This window comes from Xyrauchen texanus, chromosome 33 (assembly GCF_025860055.1).
Source record: "Xyrauchen texanus isolate HMW12.3.18 chromosome 33, RBS_HiC_50CHRs, whole genome shotgun sequence".
NCBI lineage: Eukaryota > Metazoa > Chordata > Actinopteri > Cypriniformes > Catostomidae > Xyrauchen > Xyrauchen texanus.
In genome coordinates this window covers 4,480,008-4,502,114 of record NC_068308.1, presented here as the reverse complement: position 1 = coordinate 4,502,114, position 22,107 = coordinate 4,480,008, and the positions used below count along the sequence as shown (strand labels likewise).

The 22,107-nt window shown below is 36.0% G+C and overlaps 2 protein-coding genes across 2 annotated transcripts in view; one reads left to right on the top strand and one right to left on the bottom strand.

Moving 5' to 3' along the window:
* Window positions 1-12,909, bottom strand: part of avl9 (AVL9 homolog (S. cerevisiase)) — a 65,876-nt gene extending 52,967 nt beyond the window's left edge. The window contains exons 1-7 of the mRNA XM_052102941.1: window positions 12,726-12,909; window positions 9,652-9,772; window positions 6,499-6,584; window positions 5,818-5,889; window positions 5,333-5,422; window positions 4,415-4,481; window positions 4,128-4,168 (exon numbers count right to left, since the gene is read on the bottom strand). Coding sequence (XP_051958901.1) covers window positions 4,128-4,168; window positions 4,415-4,481; window positions 5,333-5,422; window positions 5,818-5,889; window positions 6,499-6,584; window positions 9,652-9,772; window positions 12,726-12,800 — 552 coding nt within the window. The 5' untranslated portion in view covers window positions 12,801-12,909. The remainder of the gene's footprint in view (window positions 1-4,127; window positions 4,169-4,414; window positions 4,482-5,332; window positions 5,423-5,817; window positions 5,890-6,498; window positions 6,585-9,651; window positions 9,773-12,725) is intronic.
* A 961-nt stretch (window positions 12,910-13,870) lies between these two features.
* lsm5 (LSM5 homolog, U6 small nuclear RNA and mRNA degradation associated) lies at window positions 13,871-22,034 on the top strand. Its single transcript, XM_052102854.1, has 5 exons — window positions 13,871-13,950; window positions 16,982-17,077; window positions 17,185-17,212; window positions 18,368-18,440; window positions 21,800-22,034. The coding sequence occupies exons 1-5, from the start codon at window positions 13,905-13,907 to the stop codon at window positions 21,830-21,832; spliced, it is 276 nt and encodes a 91-aa protein (XP_051958814.1). The 5' UTR covers window positions 13,871-13,904; the 3' UTR covers window positions 21,833-22,034.
* Window positions 22,035-22,107: the final 73 nt, after the last annotated feature.

Below are 22,107 nucleotides of genomic sequence, written 5' to 3'. Positions count from 1 at the left end.
GTGGTTACGGCGTAGCCTACGCCACAGCCTGACATGCACCTCTTCAAAAATGTAACAACGCATCGCGTTAATTCGGCTAGGATTGGTCCACTTTGTAACCAGAGTCTGTCCCCCGGTATGACAAAAAATTTATTCCAGGATTATTTTAAAATCAATGTATCGTATCAACTGTTCAGTGATCACGTGACCTTGTATTTGGACTTGTTAAATACTGTTTATGTTTTATGAAGTTACAAGCAAAAACACTACAAAAAAGACACAACCGTTTACAACTCATATGCTTTTTTTCCCGGGCTTTAACTGAATATACACTGGCGGCCAAAAGTTTGGAATAATGTACAGATTTTGCTGTTTCGGAAGGAAATTGGTACTTTAATTCACCACAGTGGCATTCAAGTGATCACAAAGTATAGTCAGGACATTACTGATGTAAAAAAAACAGCACCATCACTATTTGAAATTTGTTATTTTTGATCAAACCTAGACAGCAGCCATCACTCCAACATCTTATCCTTGAGTAATCATGATAAATTGATCATTTGGTTCTAGAAAATCACTTGCCATTATATCAAACACAGCTGAAAGCTATTTGGTTCAACAAATGAAGCTTTACATTGTCCTTGTGTTTGTTTTTGAGTTGCCACAGTATGCAATAGTGTTGGCTCAGTGGTTGAGGCTCAGGGTTACCAGACCAGAAGGTTAGGGGTTCAAGCCCCAGCACCACCAAGATGCCACTGTTGGGCCCTTGAGCAAGGCACTTAACTCCAGGTTGCTCCAGGGGGATTGTCCCTGTAATAAGTGCACTGTAAGTCGCTCTGGATAAAAGCGTCTGCCAAATGCATTTTGTATTTTCTCTCAGTACACAAGCATTTTAGCTATTTACTCAGAGAACGACACAAGCACACCAACGCAGAACTATAAATGTAAACCACGCAGTTGGCCACTACGCAGAGCCTACAATGTAGGTTCGACATAGAAGTATAAATTGGCCTTTAGATTTTTTATTTGTTTTTGTACATTTCTTAAAGGAATAGTTAACCCAAAAATGAAAATTCTCTCATCTGTTACTTACATTCATGACATCCCAAATATGAATGCATTGCTTTCTTCAGCAGAACACAAACAAAGATTTTTAGAACAATATCTCAGCTCTGTAGGTCCATACAATGCAAGTGAATAGGGTCCATTGAAGCTCAAAAAAAGCACATAAAGGCAGCATAAATGTAATCCAGTGGTTTAATCCGTGTGTTCTGAAGCAATCCTCAGAACACACGGATTAAATGTAACTACATTTTCACTAAATTTTATCTTTGATAAACCTTGACATTAGGATTCTCCTTGGCGACCATGATTTCAAGCGTGATTATATTTCCTAGCGCCATCTTAAGCACTAGGAAGTATAATCCTAGTTACATTTTGGTTTGTTTTCACCTGAAAATGTATTGTATCGCTTTAGAAGACGATTAAATCGCTGGAGTCTAATGGATTACTTTTATGCTGCCGTTATGTGCTTTTTGAGGCTTAAAGTGTTGGACCCCAATCACTTGCATAGTATGGACCAACAGAGCTGAAATATTGTTCTAAAAACTTTGTTTGTGTTCAGCAGAAGAAAGAAAGTCATACACATCTGGGATGGCATGAGGTTGAGTAAATGATGAGAATTTTTTAGGTGAACTATTGTCAGAGAAATGGCAGAAGGCAACAGCTGCTAAGATAGGATTGGTCAGAAATGCTTTTAAATGATTAGTTCACCCAAAAATGAATTCTCTCATCAATGATTACTCAACCCTGTGTTGTCATTACCCCATATGACTTTCTTTCTTTTTCTTAACACAAAGGGAGAAATTGAGAAAAGAATTTGTGCGCAATGATGTCATACAATGGCAGTTCATGGTGACCACTTCTTCAAGCTTCAAAAGAAAGTCTTATAAATTATTCCATGAGACTCATGATTGTTGTTAAAGCATATAAGGTTTGGTGAGAAACAAACCAAAATGAAATTTATTTATTTTGTGAAAATGTTCACTGACCCGTGATCTCCTGTGCACATTCATGATAGGGCAACAGTTCACGCAACGCCCTTGCGACATTGGAGCGTTCAAGCAAAAACTTGTTTTGTTTATATAAAAACAGGTCCTCCTTGCGACAACAGAACATAACACAGCTGAACACAAAATAGAGAACAGAACTTACTAAACATGTCTGAAGAGTTTATAGTCGAAGAATTTATGCACATCTATGACCAGCCTTATTGTTTTTAAAGTTTTGGACTGGTGCCAGTTCGCAGCAGACGGAGTTACCCGTGTGATGCTGAAAATAGAAAACAAGCGATCGATATAATGTACCGTCACTTGTCACTGCTAGTTAGGACAAAAAATCGTATTACATAGAAAATACATATTTTATTGCGTGTTCTTTGCCATCAGTTTAGAACACTGTGTGACTGTGGCTGCCTGTAGCCTCCTCTATGTTTCTGTTAGATTTCAGAATACTCTGTAAAAAAATAATAATAATAAGGCTGGGCATAGAAATGCATAAATTCTTCAACTGCAATCTCATGTTTAGTTCTCTGTTTTGTGTCCAGCTGTGTTACGTTCTGTTGTCGCTATCACTGTGTAGGACCTGTTTTTAGATAAACAAAACAAGTTTTCACATGCCTTATCATGAATGCGCTGATCAACACTCAGTGAACACTTTCTCGAAATAATATATTAGATTTCAGTTTGTTTCTCACCAAACCTTATCGTATGCTTTCATAACAATCACGAGTCTCATAGAATCATTTATTAGACTGCTGTATTATACATTTGTGTTCTTTTGATGCTTGAAGAGGTGGTCACCATAAACTGCAATTGTATGACATCACTGAGCACAGTATTTTTTTTTTCAAAATTTCTCCCTTTGTTTTAAGAAATAGAAAGAAAATCATATGGGGTTATAACAACACAAAGGGTGAGTAAGCACGGATTGAATTTAAATTTTTGGGTGAACTATACCTTTAAGTATACTAACTACTAGTGAACTACTAGTGAACTATACTATTAAGGCTTAGCAAAGAGTCAATTCTTTTTTTTTTTTTTTTTTTGCAATAAAAAGAATACAAATGCCCTAAAAACTAAATAAATGTATTTTTATTAAGGCTTGTTTTCAGAGAACTGAAAGTATAAGTGTGTATTGTCTTGCTTAATTGGCAGATTTTTACACTTCTTTTAAACTGAAACAAGTCAAAATACAAGTTAAACAATCTGCTAGTGCTACAAGACAAAATCCACTCCTATTTAATTTATTTTCTCTGAAAACAAATCAAAATTTCTTAAACAATGTTGCTTATAGGTGAGTTTATATAGTTTTAAGAATGCAGTGCGCTTTCAACACATTTAACACTTATTTGTATAATTTTCCCTGAGGTCTACTTACAGGATAACTTTGGTCATTATTATTTTCTCCCAAAACAATAACTAGCCACTTTCATAAATTAAACTTGCTAAATTGCAGTAAATGCCATCTGTCGACTAATTTCTTCATCTGCTAGGATAGAAAGAAGCTCTGTCCAGTTTGACGACATTTCCTTACACAACTTGAATAATCACAATACTGTGTCACAGGCTAAAAACTAAACGACGTTGAGAAATCGTGTCACCTTCTTCAGCTTCTGTCACTTTAACTTTGCGATTGACTAATATTCTTTGACATCTGACTTCTTGCATCAGAGCGTCTTAACCTCATACCTTTGCTGTCAGGTTCAATACGGTTTGTGCTGGCCCATTCTTGAATAGCTGTTTTTTTAAAAACAAAAATCATCCACATGAAATGGCATAATATTTGGAGAACATATATCTAACCATATCTTACACTTCTAATTAGTTACGGTATATGCCGACTGGAGTAATAATTTTTTGTTCTTCTGGTGTTTAGGGCTGATGTTGCAAAAGTTCAGATCGAGTCGTTTTTGCAGCTCAGTTTCACTAATTGGTCTTCGTGAACTGTGGAGGAACATTCGGTTTCTGAAATTTACACGTAACGTTTACAGTACAGTAAAATTTCATTTCTCATGATATGACCCCTTTAAATGAAAATAAAGATTTAGCATCTAAAACAAATAATAATACAAATAAAGAGTTATTTACCTTGTGTTTAAAGTGCAGAATCAAATCTCTGGCAGACAGGCCTTCAGAAGATATAAAAATGCTACGTGATATATACAGTAGTGATAACTTAACTAATAAATTACATATATTGGAATAATGATTGAGTAATGATTTAAATGATTAAGTAATGATTTAAATAAAATAAAAAAATTTTTTGATTAATGGTTGTTAAGGGTTATCTGTTCTTACAGTTCCCTATTCTTGATCAATGTCAGTATCAATAATTTGAGGAATATGATTTATTATAGCAGTGAAGATTGAATTACCCAGAAAGATCTGTGATCCCTCCAGCGCTGTAGAGCTTAAAGAGTTGTTCATATGATCATACAGCTCCTACAGAGAACATGACAACAACCAGACAATAGTTACACAAACCACACAGATACATAAAATGCACAACAACTAGATAACATTTGCACAGACAATACAACAACCAGACAACATTTAATCAGAGGAAACAACCAGAAAACTAGGGATGCTTTGATCAGGATTTTTATTTTACACATTTACATTTAGTCATTTAGCAGACGTTTTATCTAAAATGACTTACAAATGAGGAACATAGCAAGCAATTTGTCCAAAAGTTCAACAACATCTACAGTGTTGTACTGCCAAGCTCTGAAGTTGTCTGGAGTAGTATAGGCACTAGCGCAGAAGAAAGAGACAGTACTGAAGCACAGTAAAAAGTCCTGGCTAACACAGCTACCAAGTCCAATGTCACAGTAAGAACACAGCTAACAACAGTTGTTGTTTTCTTTTGACAAACCAAGTGCTTGTCCTTGCCAATTCCGATACCAATCAGTGTTGGAAATACCATAACTGTTGCCTAGTTCAGTTTAAGGTTTATGTGATCAAGAGCCAAATCATGAGACCACCAATTGAGTCATAAGAATTGAATATCGATTTAAGCATCCCCACAGACAACATTTACAAAGAGAACACAACAACCAAACAACAGTTACACAGAGAACATAACCAGTCAATATACTGACAACACAGCAAGAACAACCACACAACAGTTATGCTAAGAATCGACTGGACAAAAGTTACACAGACAACACAACGCCAAACAAAAAACCATTACACAGAGGTCATTAGGTAAAGTCACTTTTTATCTAGTAGTCATATTAGCTAAATGATTTCTTTATACATTTGATAATGAATGACTGTGTGAATGATCTTGCCTTTAGTATGGAGATCTGTGAGAAATCTTTCTCCTCAAAGTAAGCATGAGTTATGAGCTGGAGTTTAGCCTGTATTAGACCAAACTGAGGCTGCAACAACACACAACATTTAAATCAAACTGATATTTTTGAACACTTAATTGAGATGTTTCACAAATCTTATATAATGGTATGAGTCATTTTATATCATACTAACAGCACATATCACAATATTGTTATTTTGTTCTGGAAATACAACATCTCTAGCAGATGACACATTTCTACTGCTGCACAGTGTATTTACTGCCATGGTTCTGCACATAGTTCAATAAAAATTTTATAATAAAGATGTAGTTCATTTAAGTTAAATAAACATTGATGTAATTTAAATGAATCACCCAGTATTATGGCTATTTCTAGTGTAAATCAGGTCAAATCTGTCTTGTGGTCATATGTGGTAAAATTGTGTCATGTTGTTATTTCTAGGGAGAATGAGGACATCTCACCATTCGGCTGAGCACACACACACTCTTCTGGACAGTCTCTCTCGTGACATCGGCCTCTCGCACCTTCAGTGCCTGTACGTATTGAACATTATATCAAACTGTACACAACATGTACAACATTATGACCGTACAATTAACTTATAGCCTATTATAAATCAATGCATTGCATACATTTATAAAGAAGAAAACATGTTGGCTTAACAAAAAATCATTTCACAGTATGCTTTGAAACTCACATTAAAATCGAATTAACTAATAACAATGTGACGTCATTATGACATTAAAGCACTTCCTGTACCAGAGCATTATCCTCTGAATTTATATTAATATACAGTGTGATGGTTTATTATATTTATTGGTGTTGTTTTTAACTCTCATTTCTCTCTTGTTCTTATTTTATTCAATGTAATTTGGTGAATGTGAGGGTTAATTTGATGTAAAACAAATTGGAAAATTGTGTATTTAAACAAGCCGCCACTAGAGGCAAAATGGATGATTAGTGTTGTGAGCACAAAATAAAACATTGCACAAATAATTTTAACCATCTACAGTTATGCAGTTGTTATTCTCAGCATACAAAATGATTTGCCATATAAATTTATAATTATAATTAATACATTGTTATACTTATTATAAAAATATCACCATTAGTGCATTAGTATTGAATAAAGCAGTAGGAACCTTTGCGTCTATCTGTCTGTAGCAGGAAACCCCATAAACACATTTCATGTGTTCATCCAGAGGAGGTAAATGAAAGTAAATGGTGTCTGTCAATCAATAAACACAATATAGATTAGAAACATTTATCCAGCATCTTTGTTATAATAATCTGAACATAACATATTCTCAGTATTCAGATACATTATCAAACATGGTATGAAATATTTTGTCATTCTTTTTTTCCTCCACAATTTGGAATCCTCGTGAAGTCCTCGTGGTGGCGTAGTGACTCGCTTCAATCCGGGTGGCGGTGGACGAATCTCAGTTGCCTCCGCATCTGAGACCGTCAATCCGCACATCTTATCACGTGGCTCGTTGAGCGCGTTTCCGCAGAGACATAGCGCGTGTGGAGGCTTCATGCTATTCTCCGCGGCATCCACGCACAACTCCCCAAACACCCCACAGAGAGCGAACCACATTATAGTGACCACGAGGAGGTTACCCCAATGTGACTCGACTCTCCCTAACAACCTATATATATAGGGCAGTCACGATTATGAAATTTAGCTCACAATTAATTGTCAAACAAATAAATGTGACTGTGATCTCTTTTAGGGCTTTCACAATTAATTGGGTTACAAATTGTCATATTTCTTAAGGTGTATTTGCTGCTTTATATTTAACTTGGCTAAGGCTTTAAAAACCTAAGAATGACACGAACAATAATATTTTAAATATAAAAATATCTGTCTTTAAAACTTTAGTCTTGGTCCATTTTACATTTACACTGTTAATTTTGAAACCCTGCCAACAATATTACAGTTTATTATATTATATTAAAATATTTCTGTCCAAAATGTTTTATTTTCACAAATTATTTTAAGGCTCTCCGATTAAACCCACAAGCCCTTATTTCTCATCCGTATATGTAATATACAATATGTGTAATGATTTCACTTATTAAAATTGTTATTAGCAGTTATTTTCTTACCAAAATAGGACACTTAAAGATTTTTTAATGAGTGATGGAAGACCAGATGGATAAAGTCATTTTAAATAAAGTAATTTGCAGTCGTACGGTGGAATTTATTTGTAAGATGAAAATAAAAAAACACATTAAATCTGACCTAGCTGTTCAGACTAAAGGCACATCGGAAAAAATCTGATATGTATCCGATTTATTTCCACATTTGAAAGTGGTTCGGATTTATTTTGAAAATGTTGTCATCCATTTAACAGATCTATGTCACATGAGAGTGAAAAAAAAAAACAGATTTGGGACACATTCAGTGAATGTCACTTTTTGCATTTTTCCATTTACACTTGGCCACATAAATGTGTCTCTGCCAAACGTCAATACGATCTTCTATTCCTGTGCTATATGCAAATAAAATAGAGTTCTTGATTATGCAAATGGAGGGCAGTGAATTTAAAAGATGTTATTTATTATTTGATTCCAAGAGACTTTGCCCAGTGCGTATGTGTGTCTGTGTGTGCACATTGTGTATTTTTGCCCTCTGGGCTAGTCATAGGTAAGATTTGTCCATGCGCGTCAGCTCCGAATATTGTCAGTGTTTTGTTTCAGTTTCATCAGCGATCTGCATCAAATAAATGAAGACAAATTTTCTATCTCTCCTACAACATGCATCCGTTTCTTGATTTGTTGCACGATGCAAATCCTATGCAATTACTTGGCAGCAGCTGTTATATTTCGCATTTTCCCCATTCAGATGTAGTGACGTAGTGATTTATTGAGAAAAGTTTACATATGTAGCTTGAACAGCCAGCATTCATCTGGAATGCGTCTCAAATCAGCTCTGTCTCAAATACGTCTTGGAGGGCATTTACACATGGTCTGCCCATAATTATTTGAACAAGCTGCTGCAAGAGGATGGGAAACTGCCTGCAGCTACTGGTGGACTAGGTTACACTAAAATATGTTCAGATACTTATCTTAACTTTTAGCTAAGTTACAGCTCGACATACGTATACCTACCTATTGTTGCACATTTCTAATAAAAAGGTGCTTATGAGGAGATAGCATAATGGTTAATGTTTATTCCATCCGATCCATTCACATACAACACAATGTCTGACCGTTGGGTATAAGTACATTGCTATTTTTAATCACATACAACTAGCTAAATCCACATTTCTTCCCCACATGTGGGGGTGGAGTTGTGCTGACATCACGACTAGTCGAATTCATCTCGACTAATGGACTCGACTTGTCGACTATTAAAAATCAGCAGTCGTGCAACCCCAAACCTATATATATATATATATATATATATATATATATATATATATATACAGTACAACATAATTGTATGCATGGGGGGCAGGGTTAAAGGGGGTGCAGATTTTTTCAGAGGGGGCTTCCTGTTTAAGACTTTGAAAACCCCTGGGGCCGGTTGCATAAACATGGAATGTAAACAAAAGTTAGCCTGAGGTGTGCTGTCTTACATTTTGGTCTTTAATTCGACTGATCTAAGTTTTTATGCAACTGGGGCCGGTTGCATAAAACTGTTTTAGACTAGTCTCACTAGTTAGTCGTCTAAAATGTTAGTCTTAATTTTTTCAGTCAGTTGCATAAAAACTTAGATCAGTCTAATTAAAGACCAAAATGAAATTTTTTAGCATCTTTAGCTAGTCAAACTAATTGTTAGATGCAGTCTTAAGTTAATGGCTATGTTTATGCAACCGGCCCCTGACTGAAAAAATTAAGACCAACATTTTAGACGACTAGCTAGTAAGACTAGTCTAAAACAGTTTTATGCAACCGGCCCCTGGTCTAATCAATGCTTTATTCATCTGCCACAATAACGCAATTTATTACAAACTGAGTTTCAGACTGTATAATATATTTATTATAGGTTCTGCATATAATATTAATAAATATTTTAATTATTATGCATTATTTATATGAATTATCTTTATGTGGGGGCCTTTCTCAGCTAATAATAATGTATTTGATTAATTTCGGTTAGTTTGATTAATCAGCATGTCATGTAATTAATTTTATTTAAAAATTTAAATCGATGACAGCCCTAACATTTATAGATATATTTATTTGATTTATAAAAATATAGAAATATAAATTGAACAAATCAAGGTACGATGGTCAAATTTCATGTGTTTAGTTTGAAAACTGAGTGTTCAGAATTTATTTACCTTCCAGGTAATTGTGCGCGCCATCTGGCAGGGCCAGGAAAGGCAAGTACTTCCATTCCTCTGGGAGTGTGTTACTGTCATGAGCCGTGCCGGGAATGATGGGAGGATACGAGAACTCTACCTGAAATAACAATCAAAAACAAAAACAAAAGTGATTTTCTTTTTTCTTTTTATTGTGACCACAAACAACAACAAACAAATTCCATGGTCTACTACTATTATATAATATCTCTGTATAGTAATGTGGTTACATGTAATGAATTGACCTGTGTGAAGTGGCAATCTATAGAAATGTTGGTAGTTACAGAAAATATATTTATTCATCTGAAGTCCCACCCTTGTGATTCTGTTAATTCTGTGATGTTACAGAATGAACCCAAATTGAAACACAATCTCCGTATTTTTACTGTATGTTTTATGGTCTATTTCCAGCCCTCACAACTTATAGTGGATTTAGCCTATGATATCTTTGATGAAACAGACTGAGCTGTAGGTGCACTCAGTGATATGTTTATCTGGCTGATCCAAAAAATACTTAGAAAAAGCTATTCATTAGAATTCATATTCAATTCAATGCCATCTCCTCAACTAGCATGTGGTTCCCTGGAAGAAAATGATCTGGTGGCTCCTATTTTTGCTTAAGGTTGCTCAAGCTGCATTGAAGTATACCTGGGAAGCTCCTACATCTGAGTTGGGCATTCAAGTCAGAAACAAAATACAGAAGAAGCCAAAATGAAAACAAATACACAATGAACAACGGCAGTGGGGGACAGCTACTTTTGAATGGCCGTCAAAGGTAAAACAAGCTTTTTGCCATCACAGTGTGTAGCTTCAGCATCTACCAGCAGGGGCTTACCTGCTAACTAGCCAATTCCAGGACTCCCTGGAAGTGCTCAGGGTTTATCTGGTTTGCCTTGTCCAGTTAGCCCCTAATGGTAGATGCTGGAACAAAACATTCAGTGGGCAGAAAGCACCTTTCTCTTTTGACAGCCATTAAAAAAGTAGCCATATATTCTGACGAAATAACATATATTCAGGTCAGCGTTGGCAGGGTGTCAATTTCATGCAGATACAGAGTGATTAGTAACTTACGACTCTGTTTCGTGGAGTTGGATGTATGCAAAAACGAGTCCCCACTACTGGCAAAGCCCGTGGAATGGGTTTAAGTGGAATGGCCTAAGCCCTTGATCTCTTCTCTCGCCTAAGGAGCCCAAAGACACTCGCACAGTGGAGCTCAACAGTGCCCGCCCACTTTTGAGCTATCTGGGTTCCGGAAGTATTTTTTCCATTCATTTTCATAGACTTTTCATATAATCCTCCATTTAAGAGTTCTAAAGCATGAACCAAACCAACCATCGCGACATTACAGACTTTGTTTTAAGGCAAATCAATTAGTCTATGGAAGAAATTTATGTGATTTTTACTTCCGGAACCAGACTGTTGCGCTCTATAAGGCTGATGTCACTTTGTGAATTTATTGGCGATTTTTACACTGGGAAGACAAAATTTTCTGAGACTGATGCAATCCCAGATCAGGTAAAGTTTTTTTTTTTTTATGTTAAGTTAAATCTAAGTTATTGTTAGAAATAATTATTGTTGACTCAACCTATGGCCTCAAAAGGCTGTTAGCTGTTTGATTGTAATAACATATGATAAATGGTTTACCTGATTATTGCAGTATAATAGGCTCATTTTACTGCAATATACAGTAACCTACACAGAATCTGCTAAATGTATACCATGGTAACATTACAATGAACACATAGGCTATGACTGTGTAACAAACAGTCAGCTTAAGGTAGCTACAAGTATTAAGTGGTTTAATCTCATTATACCTCTTCTAAACTATTTCATTGTAATAATTAAATAGTTTAGACTTCACTTACAACTGTATCTTCACTTACAGCTGTAAGCAGCTTTCCCTTTTGTCATACACTAGAGTTGTGTACAGTGGGGGTAGGTGATTCTCGATCTGATGTGATGTACAATCAAGTTGCATTTTGGGATATGGAACTGCCTGAAGAATACATCTGAGTAGGCTCGCTCCCTCTTTCAAAATCGAGGGGTTGAGGCTCTGTTAGCTGAAACATCCCTCACCTCACGAAACAGACTTCCAAACTGTGTAACGGATTTCCAAAATGGCGGCAGGGGTGAAGTGCTTAGGGAAGTTAGCAAGTGGATGTTTAACGTGAAGTGGAATGCAGCCCAAGGTTGCATGTGCCAGATGAGCAGCTGCCATTGAGATGAATACAAATGCTATCGGATAGATATCTCCATGTATTATAGACTTTCTTGTATATGTTGTTGGTGTTAGACTTTATACGGACACCTGTTGGTGTGGATGCAGCATCACAACAAAGCAAGTTTTTTCAGTTACATTCAGTTAGATCTGACAAAAATGCAATTGAATTATATGGGTGTTATAAATGTTAAAGTGGAAAATATGAATGAGGGCATGTTAAGCAGCTGACATGAGAGAAACATGTTTATGTGGAGACGAAGAAGCTAGCCGTGTTTTGCTCTGCTGATCTTGTGCATTTTGAGTTCTGTTGATCATACAGTATACTTCATATACTCACTGATGTCTTAATCAGTACTAGATTACACCAGTCCTGCATTATTTATCATCATGCATCATTCAGTGCAGCTGCACTTCTGCCATTAGCTCTAATTCTTCCTGTATTTTTCCTTGTGCTTGTTGCAACATTAAACCACAAAAAATAAACTCTATCAAAGTTATTACACAGATTAAATGTTTAAATCGTATTTTATGTGGCTTAACATTACCCTGCCTAGCGTCTCGATAGTAGAAACCATGGTATAACCATGTTTAAGGCATTTACTATAGCAGTACAATGTTGTTTTGGACCTGTACCATAGTAATACCATGGTATTGTTTGAAGTACCTTTAATTACCATGAAAATACCATGATGTGAATATGGTAATCATTCAGTAGCATGGTATTAACGTGTAATACCATCACTGTACCACGGTTATATCACAATGTCATTGTTCTGTAAGGGTGAGCACACTGAACATTAGAAGCAGATGAATGTGTTTATAAGTCTCTTACCTGACAGCCCTTCTTATGATGAAATCCAACCACTACAATATGCAGTACGGGCCCCTCTTTAAACTGGCACTCCATCGGCGCTGTTACAATCAATGAAATGTCCAAAAGAGCATAAATAAACAATGAAAGACGCGTTTGATCTGTTTACTCGAGTAACTTCCGCTCTTTGGACTGTCATCATGCGCTGCTCCGCCTCCAGCACAAATCAGCCGTACTCCCATCACACTGTCGACAGAGGGCGCCACATGGTCATAATATAATATAATATAATATAATATAATATAATATAATATAATATAATATAATATAATATAATATAATATAATATAATATAATATAATATAAAATAATATAAAGCTTATTTAAAGCAAAATGAGAAATCAATAAAATGTGACTGAATAAACACCATATTATCTGACCTTTTTGGTATGGGACAGCATAATCAGAACAGATTAAATATGCCTTAGTTGCAGGAGAAGAAACCTTTTGCTTGTGTTGGGAGGCTATGGATTCACTTAAATGTAACTTTCAATTACTTCATTATTTTAGAGCCAGGGGTCCCTGGAAAAGATGTATAAAACATATTGAGTGAATATTTATGCTGTTTAGCCAGAGGGGAACTGGCCGCCGCAGTGAGCCTGGTTTCCCCCATGGTTATTTTTCTCGATTTTCCAACATCTTATGGAGTTTTGTGTTCCTTGCAACAGTCACTTTAAGCTTGCTTACGGTCTAAATATAAATATAAATACATTTTAAATTATTAATATTTATTTTAAATCGCAACTTACAATCATGTTTTTTTTTATTAAACCGCACTATGACTCGAAGACATTAAGTATTACAGCTTCTTTTTCTGTTAAAGCATCATTTTCTGTAAAGCTGCTTTGAAATTATGTGTTGCGAAAAGCGCTGTACAAATGAAAATGACTTGACTTGATATAACTAATATTTTCAATACATTTCTAATATTAACTAATAAACTTAATTAAATTACTTTTAACTTTCTTAATTTATTGTTTAAACCAATGGTCTGTTAAGTGGTATATAGTGTACATAGTTTGGTTATGTCAAGACTCTCAAGCACATTGCGATGTATCGACGGTGCCAGAATCGATGTATAGTGTCTGTCCATCGGTCTCATAAGTCCCCGTCGAGCGATTGTTCAGGTCTGTTTTCTAAATGGCGGCAGTCACGGTTACGAATCCTTCTCAGCTGTTACCACTCGGTATGGGTTACTCTTCATGTAATTCTTTACTTACTGTAATAACTGTGATATAATAGTTATTGTCGTTTTTATTGAAAGGGATATGGAGGTTGAGATAGAACAATTTTGCCTGAGCAGCATTCAAATCTTTGGACGTGTGTGTTTTGTGAACACTAGCAAATAGCTTTAATTAAATCTATTCACTCCCAGTTTTCTTACCTGAGATACAAATGAAATTCGTCCCTCAAACTTTATAAAATGCTGAAATGCAAATTATGTAATCACAGTCGATAATATTGGTTTATCATGACCAGCGCTGAGAAAAAGCAACATATCACGTGTCAGTGGCGTTGGGAAAAAAATAAGGCTGAATAAAATGAAAGAGAGATTTTAGTACAATTATAAAGTTTCCACTAAAAAAAATTTAGGTGCGGTGTTGTGCCGAAATCTTAAGCCCCGACAGATTCTTACTCCCCGCTACCTTCTTCGGGAGTTTCATGGCGGTGGCATTCAGCTAATCGCTCATGGTTCGTGATCAAGTCTTTCCTTAGTGTGAACTAAAATATATTTATCTTACTCGTCTATGTCGCTTTCAAATATTGTATTAAAAAAGAAAAACTTTAATCGCTTGAGTATTTCAGTATGCTTGTCATCTCAGAATTAATAAAAATGTTCTTAAGAAATCAATCGTTCATTCATAACGAGATTTGGGACAAATCATCTTTACATGCTCTACTGTCTCTTTTTGATTACAAAATTAACTTTTCCCTGTATCATGTTTTCCTATTCTCTGCAATGTACTGTTAAGCTCTGTATATCCTAAAAACTTTACCAGATGAAACATTGTCCTGCCTCTTGACGTAATCTGTTTTGCGTAGAGACCAGCAAACCTTTGGGTCCCGTGCGAAACCATTTTTTCCGCAAGGAAACTGCTTTTTCTGCGGTGGAACCAAACGCACCGGCCAGGAAGACACCTCCAAACCCTGTCGGTGGAAAAGGGCTGAATGTGAATTTTTCGCTATTCATGCAAGTTTTAACTGTTATTATAAGTGTGCACATTTACATTAGCATCCTCTGTCTGTGAACACCAAAACTAATTAAAAATAAAAATATATTGAATTCATTTTCGTTTTTGATACACAGTAGGGTGAATATGGGCAAAGTGGGACACTTTTGGAAATGTAACATTTCTTAGCAGTTTTAATTATGATCCAAATGCCAAAACCTTGCATGATACCTTTAAGGAAAGCTTAGGATGTCTCCTCTCTTAGTCAAAAGCAAAAAGGAAGACATTCTCAAGACTGGGAAGAACCCTTGAGGACCCTCTTTTGACCAAATTCTAGATTTTTTTTCAGGCAGTAGGCCTATTGGTAAAGTGGGACAGAAGAAAAGTCTAGAAAATATAAATTTGTTTTAAATTTGTATTTTCTTATATACTTTCACATCATCAGTCGTCATACATTACATGTACAAACAGTAAAGTCAACTTTACTTTTATATCCTTAAAGGATAAATACCTTTACCAAATGATGGTCATGCTACACATCCTGTATTAAAAACCTCAATAATTAATTGTTTACATCCCAAAGATTACATTAGTAATGATTTTTAACCATTTAATGAAATGGATATGGATACATTAACTGTCCCACTTTACCGATATTATCCCTGTATTTTAAATTGAAACATTTACAATCTACCTTAATTAAACATGAAAATGCAACTATATAAGATAGTTAACACAAGACTGTCCTGAGTAATTTAATGACATTAAACATTTTAAATGATAACAGTAACCGCTTTAGCTTTGGCAGCAATAAAATACTCAAATTGAAGTAAAGACTAACTAAACTGAAAATAGAAAACACTGATAAAATGAATCTAAAACAAACAGACAAAGTGTGAGAACTAACGGAATCTAAATGGAATATAAAAAATGTAATAAAAAATCCAAAACTATAATAACGCTCAGGCTGCATCAGTGATGACGAGCAGTACTTGTCATCTGCAGGACAAGTTGACTGAAATGTATTGGCTACACCACAATCTAGGGTGGCCAATCGTCCTATATAATAATGAATCGTACAGTATTTTAGGGAACAAAAATCCATAGGGACACCATTCGTCCCTTATTTTAGCGTCTCACACTCAAACTGCTGAGAATGTTTCACATACCGAGAGAAATGGACCTGAAACACACACTTTTTGTGTGCGTTTTGTGAGAAATCCGATTCAAAAGGTTACACGGATGTCATACTTGTCAGAAGCGGCCAGGAAAAAGTTAAATAACAATCAGCTCACATTTTCTTTAGAAGCAGGAGAATTCTTTAAACGTATAGCAATTAAATGCTTGATAATTGTAATTGATACATACAGTGGCAAGTAAAAGTATGTGAACCCTTTGGAACTAGCTGGTTTTCTGCATAAATGGATCATAAAATGTCATCTTCATCAAAGTTACAAGTATAGACAAAGCACAATGTGCTTAAGCTAACATTAACAACACACAAACAATTATGATCTTTCATGTATTTGTTGAACACATCACATTAAACATTCACAGTGCTGTGGAAAAAGTAAATTAACCTTTGGATTTAAAAACTGGTCGATCCTCAGGACTCTGAATGTTCAACGGGATGTTTTCAATAAATATAACCGATTATTATTGTTTGTGTGTTGTTAGCTTAAGCACATTGTGTTTGTCTGTACTTGTGACTTTGATGAAGATGAGTTAGAACTAATGCCACATTTAGCACATTACAAATGCGTCACAACAGTACCCGGCATGAGGATAGTTTTAACAAATGCACTCCATGTCTTCACATTCTAGTTGTGGAAAATAGGAACCATGTAGATTTTTTTTTTTATTGGTAGACAAGGCATCACATGTGAAAAAAAATTGCATGTTTATTCTTGTCAGTATTAGTGCAGAATAGCAAAAAGCATTAAAGCTGTACTGGGCCTAGACTATGCTATGCCAAACTGCTGTTTCATGCTAATTATCAAGAGTTATTAAAGTGTATTTGACACTGTTATTGTGTGGTTCCTTTAGAACTGGTGGACAAATGCATCGGTTCTCGCATTCACATCGTCATGAAGAATGATAAGGAGATTGTTGGAACCCTGCTTGGGTTCGATGACTTCGTCAGTATCCTTTAAAACTCATGTCACTCAAAGACACTGATGTCCATTAAAGCTTATATCATTAGAATAAATCTTCAATTTCTTTGTATGAGTTCTTGATTGTTTAATCAGATATGGTGCTTGAAGATGTCACAGAGTTGTAAGTATGTTTTCTTATTTGCACCCAAGGTTGCACCTTTGATTCAAGACTAACAATAGCCTATATACTATATTATAAATGCTTAATGTATTTTATACACTGATGAGACAAAATATTATGAACACCTGCCATATATGCTGTTACTCCTCCACGTGGTGCCAATACAGCGCCGAGGCATGGACTCTACAAGACCCATGAAGGTGTCCTGTGTTATCTGGCAGCAGATCCTTCAAATCCTGTAAATTGTGATGTGCAGCTGCGGTGGATTGGACTTGTTGGTCCAGCACATCCCACAGCTCAGTCAGATTGAGATCTGGGGAATTTGGAGGCAAGAGCAACACCTTGAACTCTTCATCATGTTCCTCAAACTATTCCCGAACAATGTGTGCAGTGTGGCAGTGCACATTATCCTGCTAAATGAGGCCACTGCCATCAATAAATATCATTGCTATGAAGGTGTGTACCTGGTCTGCAACAATGTTTAGGTAGGGGGCCCATGTCAAATTGATGTCCACATGAATGGCCGGAACCAGGTTTCCCAGCAGAACATTGCCCAGAGCATCACACTCCATCCACAGGCTTGTCGTCTTCCCACTGTGCATCCTGTTGCCATCACTTCAACAGGTAAACAGCGCATGCGTACACTGCTGTCTGCGTGATGTAAAAGAAAATAGGACTCATCGGACCAGGCACCTTCAACTGCTCCAACGTCCAGTTCTGATGCTCGCTTGCCCATTGTAGGTGCTTTCAACAGTGGACAAAGGTCATCATGTGCACTCTGACCAGTTTTGAAATTGAATTTGAATTGAATTGAAAACATCCATGTTCTAGATGTGTATATTAGGCCAGAAACATACTCTACACAAGTATGCAGACACAGATGCTCAGCCAACACATTGCAAGCCTGTGATCCTGTTAGATATACCACCACCATCATGACAGTAGTTCTCCTGAAAGAGAAAACTGGCCATAGAAAAAAACAGTTATAAAAATGATGTTTTTCGGAACACAATGATGCGTATCAAGCTTGCATAGCTATAAGCATTTGGGTTCACATACTTGTGTAGAGTATAGCCTATTATGAATTTTCCACACTCTGTTATTGCTTAAAGGACATTGAATTTAATCTAGTTTCTGTTTTTGTGTGTTTCACAGTGAAATCACGCCAGAGGGCAGAAGAATCACAAAACTTGATCAAATTTTGCTGAATGGCAACAACATTACAATGGTACAATCAATCATTGAGTTAATCTATATATTTGTAAACCATTATATCACCTCTTATATAAGTTCACAATATATCATACTTTTGGAATTATTAGAACATTTGCTTGGAAATTTATTTTTCGTATGAAAATATACGTTTTAAAAAAGCTGTATTAAAATGTTATTGTTGTGGTAACATTGAGCAATAATATTAAGAGCTTTTATATTTCTGATGCCCAAAAAATATTGCTAAATGAAAGAAATGTATACAAAAAAGTACAACAGATAGAAAGTGGAATAGAAACAACTGAAAATAATTAGCCTAGATGTTTATATGAATGCAAATTTTGAAAACTTAGAATTTCAGTTAGAGCTTTAAAATTTTTAAGGAATTATATATAATATGTTGATTGATTAACAGTGTTAGTGTGAATATATTTTGATACATAAGTTTAATAAATTAGATTTATTATTTTAGTCTTCAGCTGATTCTGGAAAGATCAAGTGTCTGACTGAAGAGTTGCAGAGCCCCATGCAAAACCCTAAAAATAAACTGCAGCATCCTTTCATCATTTTTGCAATAGACCTTGTAATTATGTACAGTTAAAGTCAGAAGGTACACATAGGTACTAATTTTTTTAACCACTCCACAGATTTAATATTAGCTAACTATAATTTTGGCAAGTCGTTTTGGACATCTACTTTGTGCTTGACATGAGTAATTTTTCCAACAATTGTTTACAGACAGATTGTTTGACTTTTAAATGACTATATCACAAATCCAGTGGGTCAGATGTTTACATACACTGTTAACTGTGGCTTTAAGCAGCTTGGAAAATTCCATAAAATGATGTCAAGCCTTAAGACAATTAGCTTCTGATAGGAGGTATACTGAATTGGAGCGGTGTACCTGTGGATGTATTTTTAGGCCTACCTTCAAACTCTGTGCCTCTTTGCTTGACATCATGGGAAAATCAAAAATAATTATTCAAGACCTCAGGAAAACAAATTGGAGACCTCCACAAGTCTGGTTCATCCTTGGGAGTAATTTCCAAATGCCTGAAGGTACCACGTTCATCTGTACAAACAATGGTTCACAAGTATAAACACAATGGAACCACGCAGGCATCTTACTGCTCAGGAAGGAAATGCATTCTGTCTTCTAGAGATTAATGTAGTTTGGTGCAAAACTTGGGTCAAACATTTTGGGTAGCCTTCCACAAGTTGCTTGAATTTTTCCAGACCCATTCCTCCAGACAGAACTGGTGTAACTGAGTCAGCTTTGTAGGCCCAATTGCTCGCACCTGCTTTTTCAGTTCTGCCAACACATTTTCTATCGGCTTGAGGTCAGGGCTTTGTGATGGCCACTCCAATACTTTGACTTTGTTGTCCTTAAGCCATTTTGCCACAACTTTGGAGGTATGCTTCGGGTCATTGTCCATTTGGAAGGCCCATTTGCTACCGAGCTTTAACTTCCTGGCTGATGTCTGGAGATTTTGCTTCAATATATCCACATAATTTTCCTTCCTCATTATGCCACCTATTTTGTGAAGTGCACCAGTCCCTCCTGCAACAAAGCACACCCACAATATGATGCTGCTACATGCTTCACAGTTGGGATGGTGTTCTTCATCTTGCAAGGCTCTTCCTTTTTCCTCCAAACATAACGATGGTCATTATGGTCAAACAGTTACATTTTTGACATTTAGACATTTCTCCAAAAAGGAAGATCTTTGTACCATTGTGGACTTGCAAACTGTAGTCTGGTTTTTTATGGCAGTTTTGGAGCAGTGGCTTCCTTACTGAGCAGCCTTTCAGGTTACATCGATATAGGACTCGTTTTACTGTGGATATAGATACTTGTCTACTTGTTTCCTCCAGCATCTTCACAAGGTCTTTTGCGGTTGTTCTGGGATGGATTTGCGCTTTTCGCACCAAAATACGTTAATCTCTAGGAGACAGAATGCATCTCCTTCCTGAGCAGTATGATGGCTGCATGGTCCCATGGTGTTTATACTTACGTACAATTGTTTGTATAGATGAACATGGTACCTTCAGGCATTTGAAAATTGCTCCCAAGGATGAACCAGAGTTGTTGAGGGCCACCTTTTTTTCCTGAGGTCTTTTCTGATATCTCCCATGATGTCAAACGAAGAGGCACTGAGTTATAAGGTAGGCCTTAAAATACATCCACAGTTACACCTCCAATTGACTCCAATCAGATGCTAATTGCCTAATGGCTTGACATAATTTTCCAAGCTGCTTAAAGGCACTGTTAACTTAGTGTATGCAAACTTGTGACCCATTGGATTGTGATATAGTCTATTAAAAGTGAAACAATTTGTCTGTGAACAATTGATGGGAAAATTACTTATGTCATGCACAAGTATATGTCCTAAACAACTTGCCAAAACTATAGTTTGCTAATATGAAATCTGTGGAGTGGTTAAAAAATTTGTTTTATTGACTTCAACCTAAGTGTATGTAAACTTCTGACTTCAACTGTATACACCAATCAGCCACAACATTAAAACCACCTGCCTAATATTGTGTAGGTCCCCCTCATGCCAGCAAAACAGCGCACACCCGCATCTCAGAATAGCATTCTGAGATGCTGTTGTTTTCAGAACAATTGTACAGCAGTTATCTGAGTTACTAAAGACTTTGTCAGTTCGAACCAGTCTGGCCATTCACTGTTGACCTCTCTCATCAACAAGGCATTTCTGTCTACAGAACTGCCACACACTGGATGTCTTTTGTTTTTGGCACAATTTGGTGTAAATTCTATAAACTGTTGTGCGTGAAAATCCCGGGAGATCAGCAGTTACAGAAATACTCAAACCAGCCCATCTGGCACAAACAATCATGCCATGGTTGAAATGACTGAGATCACATTTTGTGATGCATGATTTTATGCACTACTGCCACAAGATTGGATGATTAGATAATTGCACGGATGATTGTTGGTGCCAGATGGGCTGGTTTGAGTATTTTTTTAATTGTTGATCTCCTGGGATTTTCACATTCTACAGTTTATAGAATTTACACCAAATTCTATAAAATATTACAAAAACAAAAAACATCCAGTGAGGGGCAGTTCTGCGGATGGAAACGCCTTGATGAGAGACCGGTTCGAACTGACAAAGTCTACAGTAACTGCAGCACAATTGTGGTGAGAAGAAAAACACCTCTGAATGGTATACTAAGATGTGGGTTGGCACTGTTTAATGTTTGGCTGATTGGTGAATTTAGTTTTAAACACACACCAAAAAAGTATTACAGAAGCATGAAGCTTTGTCATAACTAGATCACAAAAAATTCCTGTTGAAGCAGCACAATAAAACCGTTTTGCTCATATTTGATGTTTCTGCTGTGTTGCAGTTGATTCCAGGAGGAGAAGGACCAGAAGTCTAAAAAACACCAACCTCAAAATGAAAATACAATTTATGTTCATGTTTCATGGAAGATTTCTGTAAAATGATCAGTTCTTGTTTTCATGGTTTTCAATTAATTGTATTCATTCTTGTGAAGTTTTCACATTAGTGCTTTTATTTTTATTAAGGAATCCAAAAAGTTCTTGTAAACATTTGTTCATTATTAAAGTAAAATGACTGTCTCTGTGATGGAATTTATTTAAAATCAGTATGTTTCTAATGTGGAAATTGCAGATAATTTGTGAACATGCCTAT

Bases quoted from the DNA above. Each gene is read 5' to 3' on its own strand.
- lsm5 (XM_052102854.1), top strand. From the start codon at position 13,905: ATGGCGGCAGTCACGGTTACGAATCCTTCTCAGCTGTTACCACTCG. The intron at 17,213-18,367 runs GTAAGTATGTTT...TGTGTTTCACAG, and splicing joins CTTGAAGATGTCACAGAGTT to TGAAATCACGCCAGAGGGCA. The intron at 18,441-21,799 runs GTACAATCAATC...GCTGTGTTGCAG, and splicing joins ATGGCAACAACATTACAATG to TTGATTCCAGGAGGAGAAGG.